Consider the following 19993-nt stretch of genomic DNA (forward strand, 5'->3'; position numbering starts at 1 on the left):
TTGTTTGGTTGTATTTTTTTTTTTCCTATTAGCGCTTTCATAGTTATAGTTTAAGAATGAGCATTCCTATCCTTTTTTGTACATGCTTAATCAATTCTTAATTTAAATAGTCGAGTATCTAATGATTGCTAAAATTACTTCCATCATTGTGATGTCATCATGGAGGATTATAAGTATTACTCCATCTGTTTCTAAGAGATTGCACAATTTAACTCTAACATGTGTGAGAGTTTTTTCTAAGTCTAATAATACTATTTCACAGGGATTGAGAGAATATTTGAGGCTTCGCCAGTAGCCCTTGTAACCATATATAGCAATATAGCATCCAAATGTGGCAAATGTCAATGTTACGTATCAATTGCACGTTCACCTTGACCACTACAACACCAACCTTTACTATTTGGGTGGTGACCTTAATGCACAATCGAGATTCAAGGGACTCTTCACCCTAAGTTCTCCCTATTTATTTGTATGCCTCTTTCTACCCATTGATGTTCCTTGTAGATGAGTTGAACTAACTGATGCTTATTAATTCTGTTATGGATAGATAGACGGCGTGGATTAATCGAGAAATACCTGTTGAATTTATTTTCTAAAAAATTATATAAAAACTATATATCATTGTTTTTTTTTTTTTGATTTGGAACTTAGTTATATTTTAGAATATTATGTGATTTATTTTTATCGATTTATGTAATTTGAAATATAGTCGTTGTTAAAATTGAAAAACTTGATAAAATTTCGTATTAAGAACTTAAAAGTTGGAAATTTTCATTATTTTGCCATTCAATTAGCATTAAAGTATTAGAAAATCGTTATCAATTGAAACATTTTGAGTTATTTTATAGGAGTGGAAGAAAAATGCATACTATATAGTATATATATTTTTAATACTTTTTAGAAAAAAACAGTTTTGTAACCATATCTAGACTCGTCTAACCCTAGGGTTTAGGGTAGGAATGGACATAGGTCGGATCTGAGTCGATTCCAACAAGACCAGATATAGATCCTAATTTTTTTATTAAACCCACACTCAAATCCGTAGGGTCTGAAAATTTTAGACCCGCATCCAAACCCTTAGGGTCTGGATCTGGGTCCAGAATAATTTTATTTTTTTTATGAAAATTTTTAAAACATATATTATGAAATACAATTTTCGAACTCTCGCATAAAATTATATAAACATTTTTAACTAACAATGATCTTCTAATACTTTATACTAAATGAGCGAAATATATAAAGTTTTCAAACATTTAAATTTTTGTAAAGAAATATTTATCAAGTCTTTAATTTTTAAAGTATAAATACAACAGCTAGTCGACTACATTTTAAATTACATAAACCGACAAAGTTCAAAATCAGGTAATGTTCAAAAACATATCAAAATTTCAAATCAAACAATTAAATACACATAATAACTAATATAAATTTTTTAAAAAAATATAAATGGGTAGGTCAATGAGTCGAATCTAAGTCTCGAACATATAGACCCAAACCTGAACCCTGAAGTCTTGGATCCGAATCCGACCTAGATCTATAAAAATAAATGGACCCAGACCCATAAAATTAGGGTCGGATCAGGTCAAGACCCTTAAAATCTAAAAACCATGCCCATCCTTAGCAGTGCCTTTGTTGACAATTCCTGGGTCCTAGAAAAAATAAAAAAACAGAGCCCCTTCTATATTATTTCTCTAGTAATCGGTGCAACACAAGTACACAAATATTTTTTACCTTAAATTCAAACCATTTCAAAATAAGTATAAATTTGAAGTAAATATCTCCTGAAAACCCTAAAAATATTCAAAATTTAAGACTGTAACACGAAGCAAAATCAAAATGATAGGTTAGGAACATGAATTCAGATCCAAAGATAATCGAGAGAAAAATTAATACTAGAGCAAAAGTGGATGAGGAAACCCGCAACCAGAGCAAAATGGACCAGTGGGTGTTCAACTGTTCAAGTGTTCATCAATGGCTACATTTTTTCTACATTTATGTTGCAAGTCTAAGTAACTGTTTTGAAAATTGAGAGTTGTAAATTCGTGTTTAATTGGAAAATGGGGATAATTGATGATAAATAAATGAGATTGAGAAGAAAATAAAAAAGGTTAGAGTTAGATGAATAGCCATGGTGAAAAATGTGAAATGGAAAGCTGAGAAGGTGAGAAGCAAATAGAAATTAAAGAAGGTGAGAAGTCAGGAGTAATGGGGCGGCAGCGGCATCAATACTGCTTTACGCGTGAAATTAGTTTTAGGTTTATTTATTTTGTTTTTAATATTAAACTACTTGCATATATAGGCTTTGCCTACCCTAAAAATCGGAAAAATTTGAAATGTTTAATCCAATTTATCAAAAAAATGAACAAAATAATACAACTTTTAACTTTATTTTAAAACTAAATGTGAAATACCCACAAGAACGTCAAGGAGATTACGGGACCACTAGTCATATTACAGATAATAACAATAACATTTAATTTTAATCCGTTGTTGTTGAATTACATACTAATTATATTTCCAATGTTCAGCTGTGGGCGTGGGAGCATATCCTTATCGGCCAATCTTACAGAACCGTTGGTCGTGGTGATGCTGTTCCTCCGTAACAACCCCCACCAGATGCTGCGTATGGTTCAAGGTGGAATTTTGCACGCCGAACGCGCAAGCACACCGGGACCGGTCTCGGATTCTACCAAGATCAGTTAGACCTGCTATCACCCAACCAGGTAAATATTTTAGTACTCATTAACATTAGTGCAATTTAATTAACACATCACTTATATTTTCATAACATGTATTTTAGTTTTTGTGGGACCCGTATCTTGCGGAAGCCTACGCAGCCTACCGCCAATACGTACGTCTCATCTCTTGGTTATGACTATCATTTGGAGGAGATGGACCTTTCATACCCCGTTGAGTTGCGGGGACCTTGCAGGCTGGGCCATCACAGCTATCACAGTACCAGTCCCCTACACTGTCAGAGCGACACCCGAATCGTAAGAGGCGTAAGAGACCAACTCAGTTGGATAGGGTAGATGAGGGTCGTGAGCCTTAACATTTCGCTTTTGTGTATTTGGATCGACTATGTATATATATATATGTGTGTGTGTGTTTATTTAGTTGTATATTTCAAACATTTGTATATATTTTGTTGTATATATATGTTTATTTACTTTATCATAGCCTCCAAGCTTTGACTTACGAATGTTCGGAGTTTTGGCGATTTGGCGATGAATCATTTCGTCTGAAACATACATTGACTTGTAATTACTTATTGTAATGTCTCTAATGCCAAAACAACAAATAACAACTGAATAATTAGGCAGGTCAAAACTGGTCAAACAACCGTTCGCAGTTAATAACTGCGAACAACTATCTTTTTTTACTTGTTCGCAGTTATTAACTGCGAACAATCCCAAACCTTAGGTTTGGAAATTTCACGCTTAGTTTTAGAATAAAGTTGAAAGTCGAAAACTGAGTCCAACAATAAAAATAAGATTTTGATCTAGGTATTGCTGGACTCGACCCAATTCCACATGCCCATCCTTAGTTTGGAGCTAAATGGCCCATTAGCATATTTAGGAAGTGAATAGAGTAACTTAAGCCCATATAAGTGCTGTGTGGTCCATAAAAAGTATTTGAATTAAACTCTTTTGACCATTGGTCACAACTCAAAAGGCTAATACAAATTGTTGTAAGAAATGGTTTCTCCTACAGACGCATTAGATATATGGGCTAATTAGTCCAACAAATACAAATTAAAGAAAAAAAATAAGAAAATCGTTTCTTTGAGAGCCAGTCTCTCACAAGAGTAGATGAAAGGCTAATTAAGAGAATAGGTTCAAATATCTCAAAAAAAGTGTTTAACCTTATTCCAATCAATTTCATGGTTATTCCTCTTGATTGTTGGCTATGGAAATAAGTCATGATACTTGTGATTAGTATATGAGTAATGAGTTGCCTAGAAGCCATCCTCCACTCTATTGCCTTAGAAGTGTGAGGGAAATCATCATTGGTGGTCATAACCTTGATGATAATATGCCCTTCTTGTGGTCTTAATGATAAATTTCTTTAAAAATAATAAACAAGCAAATTATAATCTATGGTAATGTTTTTATTTTGATATTTGGTTTACTATTATTACAATGAAAAAAGTTTCTACTAATTTTAATCTCAAATTCATTTAATTTTGTAATCTCTTTTTTGTGTCTTATTTGTTATTTATTTATTTACCAATTACAAGTTAATATTCACCTTTATAAAAAATAAAAATCAAATGAAACCAAAATATTAGAGGTGCTCATTCAGGTCATTGAGTTAATTTCAGATTGGATGTTTCGGGTCAGTTCAAAATGAGGTCTTGCGTCCATATTGATTTTTACATTATTTAAATTCATTTTGAAGTCAGATTAAGTAGAGTTTCATTCTAAAGTCGGGTAAATATTAAATTATCAGATTTATTTTAAATACTTCTTGAAGATAGTGTTACTCTAATTTCAACTTTATTAATAAAAATAACCCTTGGAGAAATATAATAATCGAGGGACAAAAGTAGTAGGTGGTAAATCCAATGAGCAGTCATAAAATCATTACAAAAGTGGGGATACATTTAGCAATTACATACCAGAAACATAACGTGGAGTTGTTGGATGTTGAAGACCCATGTTTGTCAAAGTTAACGTTAAAACTCTGCCAAAACTTTTTTTTTCAATCTATAGTAAACCTTATCTTTATGTACAATTTTCCTTTTTTTTTTTTTCAACACCAACAATGTAACGAAACAAAATAATCATATTATTTTTGTACTACTAACAAAAGAAAACTAGAAAATATACGAGTTTTTTTTTTTTGGTTTTAGTGAGGAATTATTCATCAAAAATATTGGTATTATTTAAAGGCCCGTATGAAATTTTGCTCCAAACCCCAAGACATTCAAGATGGCTCTGATTGCTTTTGCGAAAGACGAAAAAAATATAAATACTAAATATTTCTGTAAAACAACCACAAAAAATAAGTGCAAGTATTATAAAACAGAGAGAGTAACAAATACACACCGTATTATAATTTATACCATAATATGAAACTAATACATCGATCATAGATCTATTATATATTTGAAAACTTCATCGCCATGAGAATCTAAAAAAGCCAAGCCACACAACCGACATACAAAAATCTCCTAACAAATCTTTGGACAGTAATAAGATAGGCCACATCAAACACTCATATGTCGACAAAATTAAAGCATGGTACCTCCCATTAGGGACTATTATTTAAGTACTACTGATTGCTTAGGGTACCAATTCCAATACATAGTCCTACAATTTAAGGGCACTTTAGTCGGCCTCCATGGGTAGTCATATCTGTGTAACACCTACCACATACTTCCTTGTTTCCGTAAGTTCCTGGTGGTACACACTTGCATCTCAAGCAGCAAGTCGAGCATGCCCTTACGCATAGTCGCTTCCTCGAGTGCAACGAACACCTTTTCTCACATAGTGGCACGCAATCTGGAGAATAGTCGTTATTAGATTAGATATGATTTAAAGGACACAAAAACTGTTGGAAAATAACTCACATTTGATTCTGCATCGAACAATTATAGGGATCAGATTGACTAACCTACAAGCTAATGGGCTACTCGTCTTATTACCAATTGGTTTTAGGATGAAACCTTATCAGTTTTTTGTGCAACTAATTTTTCTCTTATGTGGAACTTGTTGTGTATAAAACCGTTAACAAATTTATCAAAAACTTGCTTCTTGCAATTTATAGTGATAGATATTGAGATAGTAACGTGTACTCATAGTACTACAAGTCAACTGAAAGTACTAGTATATATTACATCTCCTATGAAATACTTGCAACCGATTCTGACATGTTGTATGAGAAAATGTCGATATCAGTTGCAAGTATAATGGAACGAGGAAGTATTTCATGGGGAACAAAGTGGTGGAAAACAGCTTGAAACATGTACCTTCTTTCTTAACTGGTGGCAAATGGCCATAGTATGGAGTAGTTGGGGCAACTATCGGAGCCTTAGGTGGGTAAGGGGCAACCACAGGCGCTTTAGGCGGGTAAGGGGCAACCACGGGTGCCTTAGGCGGATAAGGGGCAACCACGGGTGCCTTAGGCGGGTAAGGGGCAACAGCGGGCGCTTTAGGCGGGTAAGGGGCAACAACGGGCGACTTAGGTGGGTAAGGGGCAATCACGGGTGACTTGGGAGGGTAAGGAGCAACCACGGGTGACTTGGGTGGGTATGGAGCAACTCCGGGTGACTTGGACGGGTATGGGGCAACTATGGGTGCCTTAGGGGGATAAGGGGCAATCACAGGAGCCTTGGGTGGCTGATAGCTCTGAGGAGCTGGGGGTGTGACTTCAACACCCTACAAAGTAAAAACATAATTCAATCATGGAGTCCAATGATTGAGAATTAGGATAAAATATAATTAGCAAAGCACACTAATCAATGTTAAGACTTAAGAGTACTAAAGACTAACATTTAAAGTTGAAAACTAGTACAACTCTACAAGTAATAAACACTCAAAACTCAAATGACTCAATTAGTAGTTCATATTAAATGGTATAATATTAATGGAAATTTAGTATAATTTTAGTCGAAAAAAATTTCTTTACAAGTAATAAACACACTCAAAACTCAAAAACTCAAATATTTTTTCCATAAAGTTCATTCTAATCATTACTGAAAATATGGTATTAAATCATAATGACATGATAAATTTCATGTAAATTTACATTTAAAATCATTTATATTATCGTTATTTAGTATCAAAAATCAAACGGACAAAAAAAACTTATGAGTATAATTTTGGGCATCGCCTAAGACTTTAGAGTCTAGTCGAGTCTAGTTTTAACTCATTATGGTAAAGATGAAATTAAACAAATGAACTAACGGCTGAACACTCAACCTTAACTCAAATTAAGTTATATATATATATATATATATATATATATATATATATATATATGAAAAGTGTTGGGTGAGAACGACATTTAGACAAGGTGCGTTATATTCGTAACACGACCTACACCTTTTCCTCCGTGTTGTCGTATTCTAACATCAATTGTTTTATTGATTACTCCTATTTATTACTACCCCAATACATGATGTGTACAACATCACAGCCTTATTTATTTTACTATTCAACTAAAATATGTCAAAAATTATATTTCTTTCCTATTCACTATGTGTCTCATTTGACTTTTTACTATTTTTTAGGTAGTTTAATGGGATCACATAAAAAAGAAAAAAATATAGTGTTTTTAAATTTTTATAGGAGTAAAGTGAGGTTAATAGGTGTAAAAAAGCTAAAGTTTAATAGGGGTAAATTAAAAAAGTAACATACCAAAAATAAAAATGAGATATTTAAGGAAACTTAACCGACACTTATAGGATGAATAGGAAAGAGTATTATTTAAAGTCGGGTACTAATGATTCAATTTTAGACTCAGGATAAAGTATCAAATGTCATGCCAATGTCCGAATATTAAAAATCAAATATGATTACGCGAAGTAAAATAAAGAGTCCGAATAAGCATAAGCTTATTTAAATTATATAATTAATGACTCTGAACGATAAATTTTTATTTTATACTAGATTCATGAGAGGTACTGCTTTTTAGTATGTATTTTTCATAATACCTAAATTCTATTATACTTATTGTTATTAATTATATTTTCTTATATTGTAAATATTTCAAGACGGATGAATTAATTTTTAATATTGTAAATTAACAATTTATTAAGATTTAAAACTTATTTTGAAAATTGTTTAAAAAGTTTATGGACAAACAAAAAAAACAAAGGTACTTGATCATAATGAAGTTGACACAATTACACAAGTAGGAGTAATTTAACAAACGAACATGTATTGAAGAAATGCCCCATATTTAATCTCACATCGGTAATTATCGGTGACTAAATTGGATGTTTGACTACACACTTCCTATTATCATCTGACTTTTAAGAGAAACCTTGTGAAATTTATATGTAGTCAATTCTGTTCTTACGTAACCTGCTAAACATCAGTCTAGTCTAAAAAAAATTTAATGACTTGTGGACGTAGAGATAGATCTCATGTTGAGATTATTTTTGTTGGGCTGATATGTATAAATTTAGTGTATTAATTAAAGTGATCATTTATATTTACTTTTTCTCCGTTTCATTATATTTTATTATATTTGATTTTTTACGCAATTTAATGTATTATTTTGTTCATTTATATGTTGAATTATACACATTTAAAAATTTTAAAAGTTAATATTATAAAAGTATGCGATTAGACGATTCAAAAAAAATCTCACTTAACTTTATTTTTACTTGCATATTAGCCACAATATATACAATAAGTCTGAAAAAATCAAAATATAACAAGTATTTCAGAACGGAGGAAGTATAATTATAAAGTAATCAATCAAAAAATAAATTAATTATATAGACTTATCTCATGGTAAAACGGCGTGATACAAAACTAACCTTACTAAAAAAAGGAAAGTAAGAAAAGAGAGAAAGGGACGCACCTTGGTAGCAACCAAAAAGAGTAAAATAAGGAGGGAGAAGAAAACATGTAAGCAAGCCATAAGAATGAGGAGTATTTATGTTATTATGAAGAAGTGGAAAAATGAAAGAAAGTGTGTAAAAACAACACCAAAAGAAGTTACTTGAAGGAAGATTGTGGAAGGATGGGTGGAAAAGACAAGTGATGAAAGGGTGCATAAATAGAGATGAGTTGCAGAGTTGGGTATTGGGCAATGGGAAATACCAAATGGGCATGGGTGGATATTTAGTGTTTACAGTAAATTGCAAGCTGTAGTTTTTGTCAGACCTGCACCATTTACACTTACTCTCTGTCCCCATAGATTTCGAGTAATGAGAAATACATATTTTTGATAAATAAAAAGAAAAAATAAATTATATATTTAAAAATAAAAAAATTAAAATGATAGGTGAGATTAAAAAAAAATAACAAATTATTATTTTAAAATAAAAATAATACAAAATAAATAAGACTAATTAAAAAAATAATTAATGTAAAATGAGCAGGATGAAAGAAGAACATTTAATAATACTACTCCCTATCTTTAAATTAGTAGTGTTACTCTCTTCCTTCTTTTTTATCTTTCATTTTGCTTTTTACATTATTTACAAAAGTAATTTTTAAGTTTTAATATTTTTTATTACGCATTATAAAAAATTATAAAAAATATATGATAATAAAGCATACATTATATCGAATTTAACGAGATCTCACATGGATATATTATATATTTTATAAATCTCTCAAAAATTAGTAGTCAGACTTGTCTCTCCTTAAAGTGGAATATCCTAAATGATAAAATCATTAGAAAATAAATAGAGTATAAATGAAGAGAGATGTTGAATTTTGAAAGCAGATAGTTGGTTATAAATGAATAGAGATGCTAAATTGTGTGATTGAAATTATAAAATAATTAATTAAGATAATTTAAAAGTTTGAATGAGATTAAAAAAATTAGTAGACTATTGTTTGAAAATATAAATAATGTGAAATGACTACAACAAACTAAAATGAAAATAGCAAATAATATATTAAATAAGTGGGGCAAAGGAAGTACTACTATGCCTAAAGATGGAAGTGGGTCTAGTTAGTATGTGGGCCGTGTAGACATAGCATTTGAAAAACATTAGAGAAAAAATAAAAAAAATTAACAAAATAAACTAAGAATTAAACTTATTCCAAAAGTAAGCGTAAAATTTTCAAATTTGAGGTTTGGAGCTGTTCACAGTTACTAACTGCGAACAGGTCAAAAAAGACAAAATAGCTGTTCGCACTTACTAACTGCGAACAACTATTTGACCTGTTTTGACCTGTTCGCAGTTAGTAACTGCGAACAGCAACAGGACAAAATAATTGTTCCCAATTACTAAATGGGAACAACTATTTTTGTCTTTTTTGACCTATTTGCAGTTACTAACTGCGAACAGACCCAAACCTCTGGTTTGGGATTTTCACGCTTACTTTTGTAATAAGTTTAGAACTTAGTTTATTTAATTAATTTTTAATTTTTTTGCTTTAAGTATTTCAAAAATTCGTCTAAGGCACTATACGACACTGATGGACTCTATTTACGGGTATGACTTGATATGAGGTATGATTGGCACGACACATGGGTAATATGACTTTCATGACTAAACCTTATTTTTGGATTTCTATGCACAACATGACGCGATATAATTAGACACAGATGAGACACAACACACACAATATATGAGCGAATTTTTGAATGAGTTTTGGGATCAATGGTCATATATACTCTATTCCTTGTGAGATTCTCCCTAGGCGACTTGCAAACAAACCAAGAAGAAAAAATTCGATATTATGTTGAGTCATGTTCTTTAGTAGAGTAAATATAGGTTTTTAATATAGAAAAAAAAACTTAAAATAGTACATTAAGTAAAATCAAGTTCACCTCATCGGTTATAGATAAGGTATGATTGTGATTTTCAACCTAATTATTGAACGGGTTAGGATCTCTATCCCATCTATATATAAACTAAATATAAATTCAATCCAATCTGATTTGTATGACAAACCTACTTGCTAGGATATAAAGTTTGTAAGTAAAATGTGTTTGAGCTCATAGAAAAACCTGATGTTCTTACCCACAACCCAAAATACTCTATTTGAATTCTTCAATAGTCAATCTTCAAATACTAAGAAAAGTTAAACTCAACTTAAAAAAAAATGTATAAACCCATTTTAAGAGAAATCAAAGATTGTTAAGAATGATAAAATACTTGCATAATAAATATTGTTCATCAAATAATATTATTTTATTTCTTAGTTTAGGAGCATTAGTTTGGGAAACATTAGAATCCAAATTTCACCATCTAGTTAAATTGAATTTATTAGAATCTTTAGTTTTGATCAAGATTACCCGTTAGACTTAAAATTTAGCCATAACTAACCCCAAGTGCCTCTCTTTATTACAATCTACAAAATTCATGACATCTTCATCTAATAGCGAATTTCACATTTTCTGTAAACATTGTGATTTGCATAATGATGCAAATTTACAGAGACAGAGCAGTATGTGAGAATGAAGATACTCCTTTGATCAGTATTAGCCCCAAAGAATGCTTGATGCAAGCAAATCAACAATTAACTTTTTCTGTACAATTGACAGGTTCATGACTGATTACACCCATCAAATAACATTTGTTTTATCATGATAGATCTTTAAGGGTTAAGCAGTTTAAGAACATAGACTACTATGAAGCATTAGAGTCCAAAATCAGCAAACTTACAGTAATCCCAATTCAGCTTGAACTACAAAATTACGACGACACTTTGTACCTACTTTAGGGTCAGGACCTTGTACGGTGTTACCCATTTAAGCCTTCATATGGGCAAACTAAGCGCGAGACTTTGCCATCTCAACTTCGACTTGTCCATCTGTGCAACACGTTACAAATAAGTGTGAGACTTAGCCATCTCGACTTCGACTTGTCCATCTACGTAACACGTTACAAATAAGCTTATGTGGAATGTACATCTTAAAAACAGCAAGCTCAAACAGCAATGATACATTAGATTCACTCACCTTTTAGTCTAATGGCTCGATTTGCCTGAGCATCGGCAGCAGAATTGAGCTCCTGACAACAGTGAAACAGTAAATTAATCCTGTTATTTTCGTATTGCCTGTATTGGGTTACGGAATAAATCACTCCATAGATCCTAATGTTTAGCAGGTGTCTATGCATTTGAGTTCATTCTGAACATGAGATCTTAACCTCGTTTTCCTTCTTCCTTAATTTCCTTTTTACTTTCCACTTTTCGGCACTGATGAGAAGGCTAGATACACCATTACTCTTTTAGTTTCTATTTAGGAGGAAAGAAAGAGCACAACATTTGCTAACAATGGTCTCTTTTGTTTTGGCACGGTAATTATGAACCCATATTATGGATTAAATATTATCACATAGACCTTTTGCAACCTAACCCATATATTGAGGACAAAATGAAAAATAATCGTTTAAGATTTTTTTGACATGTGCAAAGATAGGATATTAAAAAAAAGGTAAGGAAGATAAAAAGTTGAGACTCAGGAGACTTAAAATGAGGGCGAGGAAGACCAGAGTGGAAAGGGATATGAAGGAGCAGAAGTCACCATGTGGAGGACCACTGGAAATGATCTATTGGTTCATATAGCTGACTCAATTTTTGGGATTATAGACTTTGACATTGTTGTGGTTGTTGACCTTTTGTAAGCTATGGGTACTGTTATAGAATAAACAAGAGAACTCACCCAAAAGACTAGCCTAGTAGGTGAGAGAGCCCATTTACTCTATATACCGCAAATTAGTTGCCTATAAGCCTGATGTAGGACAAAGTCCCTTAACCTTGTAATGGTCTCAAATTCATTCCATTACAGTGACCCCACAACAAAAAAGCAATGGAAGTGTGGTTCATGACATAGAAATACTACAAGAACGCATTTTGTAAGCAACCAAAATATTCAAAATTCCGAGCTCTTACCCTAGGAACATGTTCAATAGTAAATGATAGGAACTGTGTTTTCAGCTGCAATGCATCCTTGCAAAGGCTGGCCATGTTTTCATTCTTTGTTTTCCATTTACCCTGAATCTGTTGCATGCAGTATAATGCTCATGTAATTAACAAAAGTCTCGAGTTTTTCATGTCCAAGATTGATTGCCCAGTTTTGTGCTTGAAATTGAAAGGACGATAATATTACATTAAGACAACGAAATAAACCTGATTGCAGACCAGCATAGAGTCGCCCCGAACTTTAACATGCTTAAATCCTTTCTGTAAAGCTGTTTTCATACCTAAAATAACTGATCGATACTCTGCCACATTGTTAGTAGCAATACCGACACCTTCTCGCAATAGCCAAACCTGACGAATTAAACAAGATCGTGAAAATAATTATCACAGGAACGTGATATTGGCGGAACATGAAACACTTCATACATCATTTCCATCTCTTGCACGCAAAATAGCTCCAGCACCAGCTTGACCAGGATTGCCTTTTGAAGCTCCATCAAATTCAATTGTACAAGATTCCTGTACATATGAAAAAAATATAAATCATTGCCTTCGCCATACGGATACAGTATACTTACGGTATATTCTTTTGTCCCATTGAATTTGCTACTCCTATATTATTATTTTGTAGCTTTCTGAAAATTTCTGTTGGTTGTTAGTGGGTGAATAAGATAAAAAAGAAGTGGGGGAAAGAAATGTGTGGATGAGACAAGGAATGAGAAATATGGGGCCATCGCCAATCAATAAAATCTAGCAAACTCATTGGAACATCCCAAAGAGAAAATTGTGGCGAATTCGTGGATACGGATGAAGTATAAAGCGATAGAAAGGACAGGATGAAGTTTCCTAGACAACTATACCCCTCTAACTACACAAAGGCAGTACACTCGTAAGGTTGACCGACTGTTCTGGGTTTGTGATTCTTTGGCTTGCTAACTCTCTTCTGAGGATTGGGTAAGAATGAACCTCACTCAGCAAAAAGCTGTACACACAGGATAGTTATGAACTATTTACACACGCAACTCGTTTTACTCCATTCTACAATAAGAGTCCTTGGTTATTGTGTTGGAAATATGACATTTGTACTTGAAAAGTGCCAAATAGCATGACATTGATGATTTAAAGTGACATTTGTACTCGAAAAAACATTGTAACAGTGAAATATCCAGCATTACACATTACATAATGGTCAACATGGAGTTTTGACCGTGGAAATGCATGTGCTGTTATATATGGGATTCAACGTCACAAAAACTCTCAAATAGGTTGCATAACGGCCATTACATAACGAAATGGACGAGTTTTTATTCCATGATCCAATATCTATTCAGAAATGTCGATTGTCCAGCTTATATCAACATATCTACAGCATGTATCATAAAGGAACTTAGTCACTTACACATGACGGACGCATTTGGTCAACAGGTTTGACATAGTTCTCCAATTTGCCACAATCATGCAGCAGAGTTGTGGGAATTTTATTCAATCCAGTATCATGCTTCAGTAAAAAAAAAACAGCAGTTAAAGACTTTTCAAGTTTAAAATAAATCAATCAAAGACGATGCTTCATTAAATACAAGTAACAGGTCTGAACACACATGTTTTTGAATCCTCCCTTTAGGAGCAAGAAGGGCAGGACTCAGAGACGCTTGATTTTCCACATAATTCTCCAACTTGATAGGTTTAGTTGGAGCATTCAACATAGAACAACTTGATTCACCAGCATCCTGTAAATCACAGATTTACAGCATTGAGCATGAGGGAATGCAGTTACATACACATGGAGGACAGGCAAAGTCGACAGGCTTTCCACAGTTAATTGATTGTAATTAATTGATTGTATTAGTTATAAAGCATACATGTTTCGGGATTCTTCCATTTGGAGGATTTCCGCTGGCACGTCCAATAGAAGCTTGAGTTTCTACATAATTCTCCAATTTGACAGGTTGATAAGGAGCATCATGTGCAGAGAAGCTTACTTCGCCAGGATCCTGAAAATCCAATTCTCTAAACAGTTAGACAATTCCTATTTGAGCACTGTTGTGAAACGGATTGGACTTCATTGGTCAAAATTGGATTAAATAACTGTCCATTAAACTACGATCTCATAGCACAAAACATGGACGTAAATAGAGAAACCATCAGCACTTAGATGGTGACATTTTATTAACCAACAAGTACAACATTGCATTACTCCAATACAACAACTGAAGTGAACTAAATGGACTAATGAATTATGAGAGTAAAAAGTACTGTGTTGAGCTGAATTGAATGAAATAATGATTTGTGAGAATAAAGGTATTCTTTAGAACTAAACTCAATTGAAAACAATTAAAATGAATCATAGCTCTTAGTAGTTGGGAAAATAGGCCCTCACTAGCTCCGCCCTTGTTTGACCCTTTCTGATTGACCCTTGTTTGCGAACATCATCTCCAACTACACATAAATTATAGGAAAAATTACCTAGAATAATCCAACATTTTCATGATTTTCCTGTAATAATCCCGTCTATTGATTAACCATGAATAATCTTAACTTTTGGGGTATTTGCCTAGAGTAAGCTTGGGTAACTCGATGACCTGCTATAGTAGTTAATTCACCAGAAAAATAAAATAAAAATTAATGTAAAATTAGAGAAAAATTTTAAAAATTTATATAAAAAATTATGATTAATTAAAAAAATCAAATTTTTTTTTTATATTTTTTTAATTTTTTTTTCAACGTTTTATTTTAATTGATCCTTTTTTAAAAAAAAAAAATAAAACTTGCTATAACAAGTCATTCGGTTACCGAATTTACTCTAAGAAAATACACTCCAAAGTTGAGATTATTCATGGTTAATCAATAGGTGGGATTATTGTAGGAAAATCATGAAAATATTAAATTATTCAAGGTAATTTTCCCTAAATTATAAGCCCACATAAATGAATGGCCATTTTACTATCTTCAATGTAATCCAAGACCAAAGAAAATGAATCTTTATTATTTAGCTCCTTAAAAAATAGGGTATCTTTTTCCTTCTAAAATGACTCCAAATTTGGAAACATTTGGTTTATTACAATAGACTATAGAGAAAACAATGAAACCACCATGTTTGTTTTCTTCCCTTCCATTCCTTGTTAAAACATCTAGGTAGAATATATGAATTCCTAATTCTCTTATCTCTCCCATATCTTCCAATTTTCTGAGTCGCACACATTGTTAATCCTGAACACATTATCTCCGTTATTACTCACTTATAAGAAGATGACTCTTCAATTTCTCAATTAAGGCTATTTTTATTTTACCTTTTCAGAAACATTGTATTTGATTTAAAAAAGGACAAAGCACTCAAAAGTTTGAAATGGCACAATTTTAGTGTAGATTAAAAAAGAATAATGATTTGTATGTTCAATATTTAATCAAAGAACCAGATCTCATAATATAGGAACATAGAGACCAACTTTTGATTCTTGAAAGGGTGATTGATCACAAAACCTCTTATTAAAAGGAAAAATGCCAATGTCTCGCGCCATTAACTCAGGAAAGCAATCTATAACATGTTCTTTTCCACTAAACTGAACAAATCCTATTAGTGGGAACAAAATTGAGTTTGAAGTAAAAATATGAGAGGATTAAGAATTTTACTTACTAATTAGTATTGAACTGAATTGAAATGGGTTAAGTTAGGAAAAACCTCCCTCGATGTTGCAACGTAAGGCAACTGAATCTTTATATATATGTGTGAGATTATTTTCTATGAAGATCTAAAAAATCAGCTCTATTTGAAACAATAATCATTACTATACCCTTTTTGAAGCTCATGCCCAAAAGATTGACATTTCAACAAAGATCATGCCCAAAATTTACAAACAAAGATGTTTGAATGTGCGAGTTATTATGTCCAAGATTAAAAGTCAAAATTGCACCACCAACAAAGACCTAGGAATTGTCGTATTAATATACATTAAAAGTTTCATCTACGGTATAGAAGATGAAATGGAAGGGCAAGCAAACCAGAAATGAAGTTAAATAATGTCTTCAAGGTTTATTTTTCCGTCCTTGCTGCTACCAACAATAAACAAGAACATATATTTGATGGAATATAAATGTTGAGTATCAAAAAGAAACTTTAGACTACAATTGGTTAATGCATCAAAATCCTTACCTGAATTGGGCAAACGGAAAGATGACCAAACAGTCCATCTTGCATGTCACAGGCACTGATTGAAAAACCAGCTTGTTGAAGCCCACGAGAAACAAGGTATGATTCTGCATCCTTGGATAAACCATATCCTTTATATACAGATATTGAAGGGTCTAGCGGCTGCAATATTCACAAGAATTATCAAAGTTGAAAAATCAGAAAGGAAATGCAATGATTTACTCGTTATGAATCAAATGGCATAACACTATTATGTCTGATTAGAAATGAGCAATTAGCCAATATGACAAAGATCAATTAATAAAACTCATATCAGTGACAGCTGCATAAAATCAATGAGCTGCATGAAATTTCTTGGTTCTCCATTCAAATATCATGTAAAATTACATTACTTGGCCAATAGAAGATTTAAACAGTGTATCCTAGGACAACTCACCCCAACAAAAATATGGTAAGTGTTTCTTTCCTTAAGAATTGGTTGTGATCTAATAATAGCAACTTAGAATCTCCAAAAATGCAAAATTTTTAAGGATATGAAATCCTACAATCCTATTTTCCTATCTCCATAATCGATGTGGCCAAAGATTAGTGCTTCGGTAGACTATATTAAAATGGCTCATCAAATCATATACACTTTTATTAATGTGACATCGCACATGATGCTTGCTAGTTGCTACTAAGGGTCAATTGGAAATAACCTAATAAGAGTAAGGTGGCATACTTCTAACCCCAAAATCACTCCTAGGTGAGAGCCTAAGAGAGAGTCACATAACGCCATTAGTGTAATCGAATAAAAAATCAAAAATTAAAACGAATTCCTTATATAAAAAAATCATCTCAATCATTAGAAGTTTATTTTAAGTGAAATAAACAACCACAAAATCCAATCAAGTCTAATAGCATCAAAATTTCATTACTAGAATGTCAATGATTAGCCTTCAACTAAGTGGGGTTTGGGAAAATCTTGAGACCTTTGTCTTTTTGTAAACTCTTTTAGTATTTGGAGTAAACTTAAGTCATCCATCATAAGCAAATCTAAATGTGTTCTAGAAAATCACAGTCCTCAATTCTAATTTTGATTGGGTAATGTTATTTTATCCTTCACTACAAAATATTCATCTCATGCCATCTTCCATATTCACCATCTCCATCAACATAAACGTCATTCATCATCCTCATCCACATTCACAATCTTCCTTTTCTTCCACCACTAAATATGAATTGCTAACCATTTATCACTTATCAGAACTCAAAGTATTGGAAACATCTCTCCATCTTTGCATCTAACCATAACCCACAAAAATTTCTATTTATCTTGACATTTTCATCCAACTATCTTCAGATTTTCGTCTCTCACCAAATTATTGGAAACATCTATATCTTCATGTTTTATTCTCTCACTGAATTCCCCACATACAACTCTATCTTTTTTTCCATAAACAAAGATCAGTTCCATCTTTCATGATTAATCTATCATATTCTTATCTTCCCTCAACGACCATTCTATCTATTCAATCCATTCTCCCTTCACATAGCTTTTCCCTAACAAAGATTCTATCTTTTCCTACTTTTCTTTTTGTTTTCCTTTCCTACACATCCTATAGCCATGCTCATCCCTCTCACTCTCCCTTAAGGCCCCATGCCAACTCAAACTCATGTAACCACCCACCATTCGTCCTTCATCACATAACCTTCAAATTCCAATCTTGATTCTTGAACCATTCATATGCCTAACATAACCCCAAAATCCTAACTCTTAATAATCGGGTCATCAACCATTATTCTTTTCTCTTCGTTATTCTCTTCCTAAATCCTTCCTCTATGCATCCTTCAGCTAAAATCCACAAAAAGTTTCTTCCTTTTGCCTCAAACCCCTAATTTCAAAACCCTAGAACAAAACAAATCATTACCTTCCAAATCTTTCAACTATTGGAGAAATTTGATCATCAACAAAATTATTAGAGTTAATCCCTTCAAACCCCTTTTTTCAAATCTCCTCTCCAAAAGTATCCATAATAAAGGGAAATACATCCCTCCCCCCTATTTCTTTCCCTCCAATTCCTCAATCCAAACACACCCTAAAAATGCGTTTGGATAGCATCTTAGGGGGAAGTGAAGCGGAGGTGGAAATGGACAATGGTGGTGTGTATTACTTCCGGGACTTTTAAAAATTTTCGCTTATAAAAAATAATGAATGAACTCTTCTCTTCGGCCTCCCCTTTATTTTCCTCCTCCCCCAAAGAAAGCACATCCCTCTTATTCCCTCCTCTCCCTTTTCCTCATTTCCTCCCTTCCAAACATAAGTACATAACATAGAAGTCTCCGGACACTAATTCTCCAAGTAAGCATCTAAAATACAACAGTTAATCTCCCATGTGTGTAAACGAAGCAAACTCAGTTTTTCAATCTAAAACCAAAATAACATTCACCATTATGAAAATTGAAAAACTCATCCGTCTTCCATGATCATCGTTTCCTAGGTTCATAGGGTTGCAATTCTACCAATTTCTTCCTAAATTCTTAAATTACTCAATTTCATCAAAAAGATTAAAAGGTGGGTAAATAAGAATACTTAACAATTGTCAAAAACAAACATTAATCAAAATTAAATTCGCATATTTGAAAAGGTAACATTGAAATCAAAAAAAAAAAAAAAAAAATTACAGAGGCGGCAGCTTGAGCTTGACAATCAGCAGAGGATTTATAAATACCGATGATATCTCCCTTCCTCACCACGTAAAAAGCATCTTTTTCATCACCCATCCCTTTCATAAATTAAAAAATAAATAAATAAATAAATTAGAACTACAACTAAACAATCAAGTAAATCCATCAGGCATCAAGTAGAAGTAGGAATACCAGTGAAGTTTCAGATGATCATACAGAAAACAGGAATGATACGGTTAGTGGGAAACAAAGGTTTTTGAAATACAACAGGTTTGATGTGACCGTTTGATTTGAAGAGAAATGGGTTTAGTCTGGCGGGAGAACAGTAATCCATTAATCCTGAAGCCCTAGTTAGCCGGTGTGTTATGTTTTGCAACATGCGCGTACGGCTTAACATTATTTTGGGCAAACTGATTTAGGGTCTTATTAAACATTGCCACTTCTTTTTATTTTATCGCCACCTCTTTTATGAAATTATAAATTTGTTTTTGGAGTTTAAAAAATTACAAAATTGCCACTGGACTTAAAATTTACTTAACAAATATAAACCACACTTAATAACACTATTATCACTTTAATCCCGAATGTTTTTATCGCAACCCTATATATATTGAAT

At 32.6% G+C, this 19993-nt stretch overlaps 2 protein-coding genes across 3 annotated transcripts; both read right to left on the reverse strand.

Annotated features, from left to right (window-relative positions):
• Window positions 1-4990: 4990 nt before the first annotated feature.
• On the reverse strand, window positions 4991-8977 carry LOC130803990 (gibberellin-regulated protein 14-like). Its single transcript, XM_057668254.1, has 3 exons — window positions 8539-8977; window positions 5975-6383; window positions 4991-5507 (listed from the first exon to the last, which is right to left on the reverse strand). The coding sequence occupies exons 1-3, from the start codon at window positions 8596-8598 to the stop codon at window positions 5323-5325; spliced, it is 654 nt and encodes a 217-aa protein (XP_057524237.1). The 5' UTR covers window positions 8599-8977; the 3' UTR covers window positions 4991-5322.
• Window positions 8978-9987: 1010 nt separating this feature from the next.
• Window positions 9988-19745, reverse strand: LOC130803989 (uncharacterized). 2 transcript variants are annotated; one of them, XM_057668251.1, is made up of 11 exons: window positions 19570-19745; window positions 19375-19475; window positions 16714-16872; window positions 14426-14557; window positions 14165-14293; window positions 13966-14064; window positions 12993-13085; window positions 12774-12917; window positions 12537-12644; window positions 11602-11653; window positions 9988-11512 (listed from the first exon to the last, which is right to left on the reverse strand). In XM_057668251.1, the coding sequence occupies exons 2-11, from the start codon at window positions 19471-19473 to the stop codon at window positions 11466-11468; spliced, it is 1062 nt and encodes a 353-aa protein (XP_057524234.1). In that variant the 5' UTR covers window positions 19474-19475; window positions 19570-19745; the 3' UTR covers window positions 9988-11465. The 2 variants fall into 2 exon arrangements, with proteins under 2 accessions (XP_057524234.1, XP_057524235.1); XM_057668252.1 differs by having other exon boundaries at window positions 9990-11453.
• Window positions 19746-19993: the final 248 nt, after the last annotated feature.

The sequence above is a fragment of the Amaranthus tricolor genome, chromosome 17 (genome assembly GCF_026212465.1).
Source record: "Amaranthus tricolor cultivar Red isolate AtriRed21 chromosome 17, ASM2621246v1, whole genome shotgun sequence".
Lineage (NCBI taxonomy): Eukaryota > Viridiplantae > Streptophyta > Magnoliopsida > Caryophyllales > Amaranthaceae > Amaranthus > Amaranthus tricolor.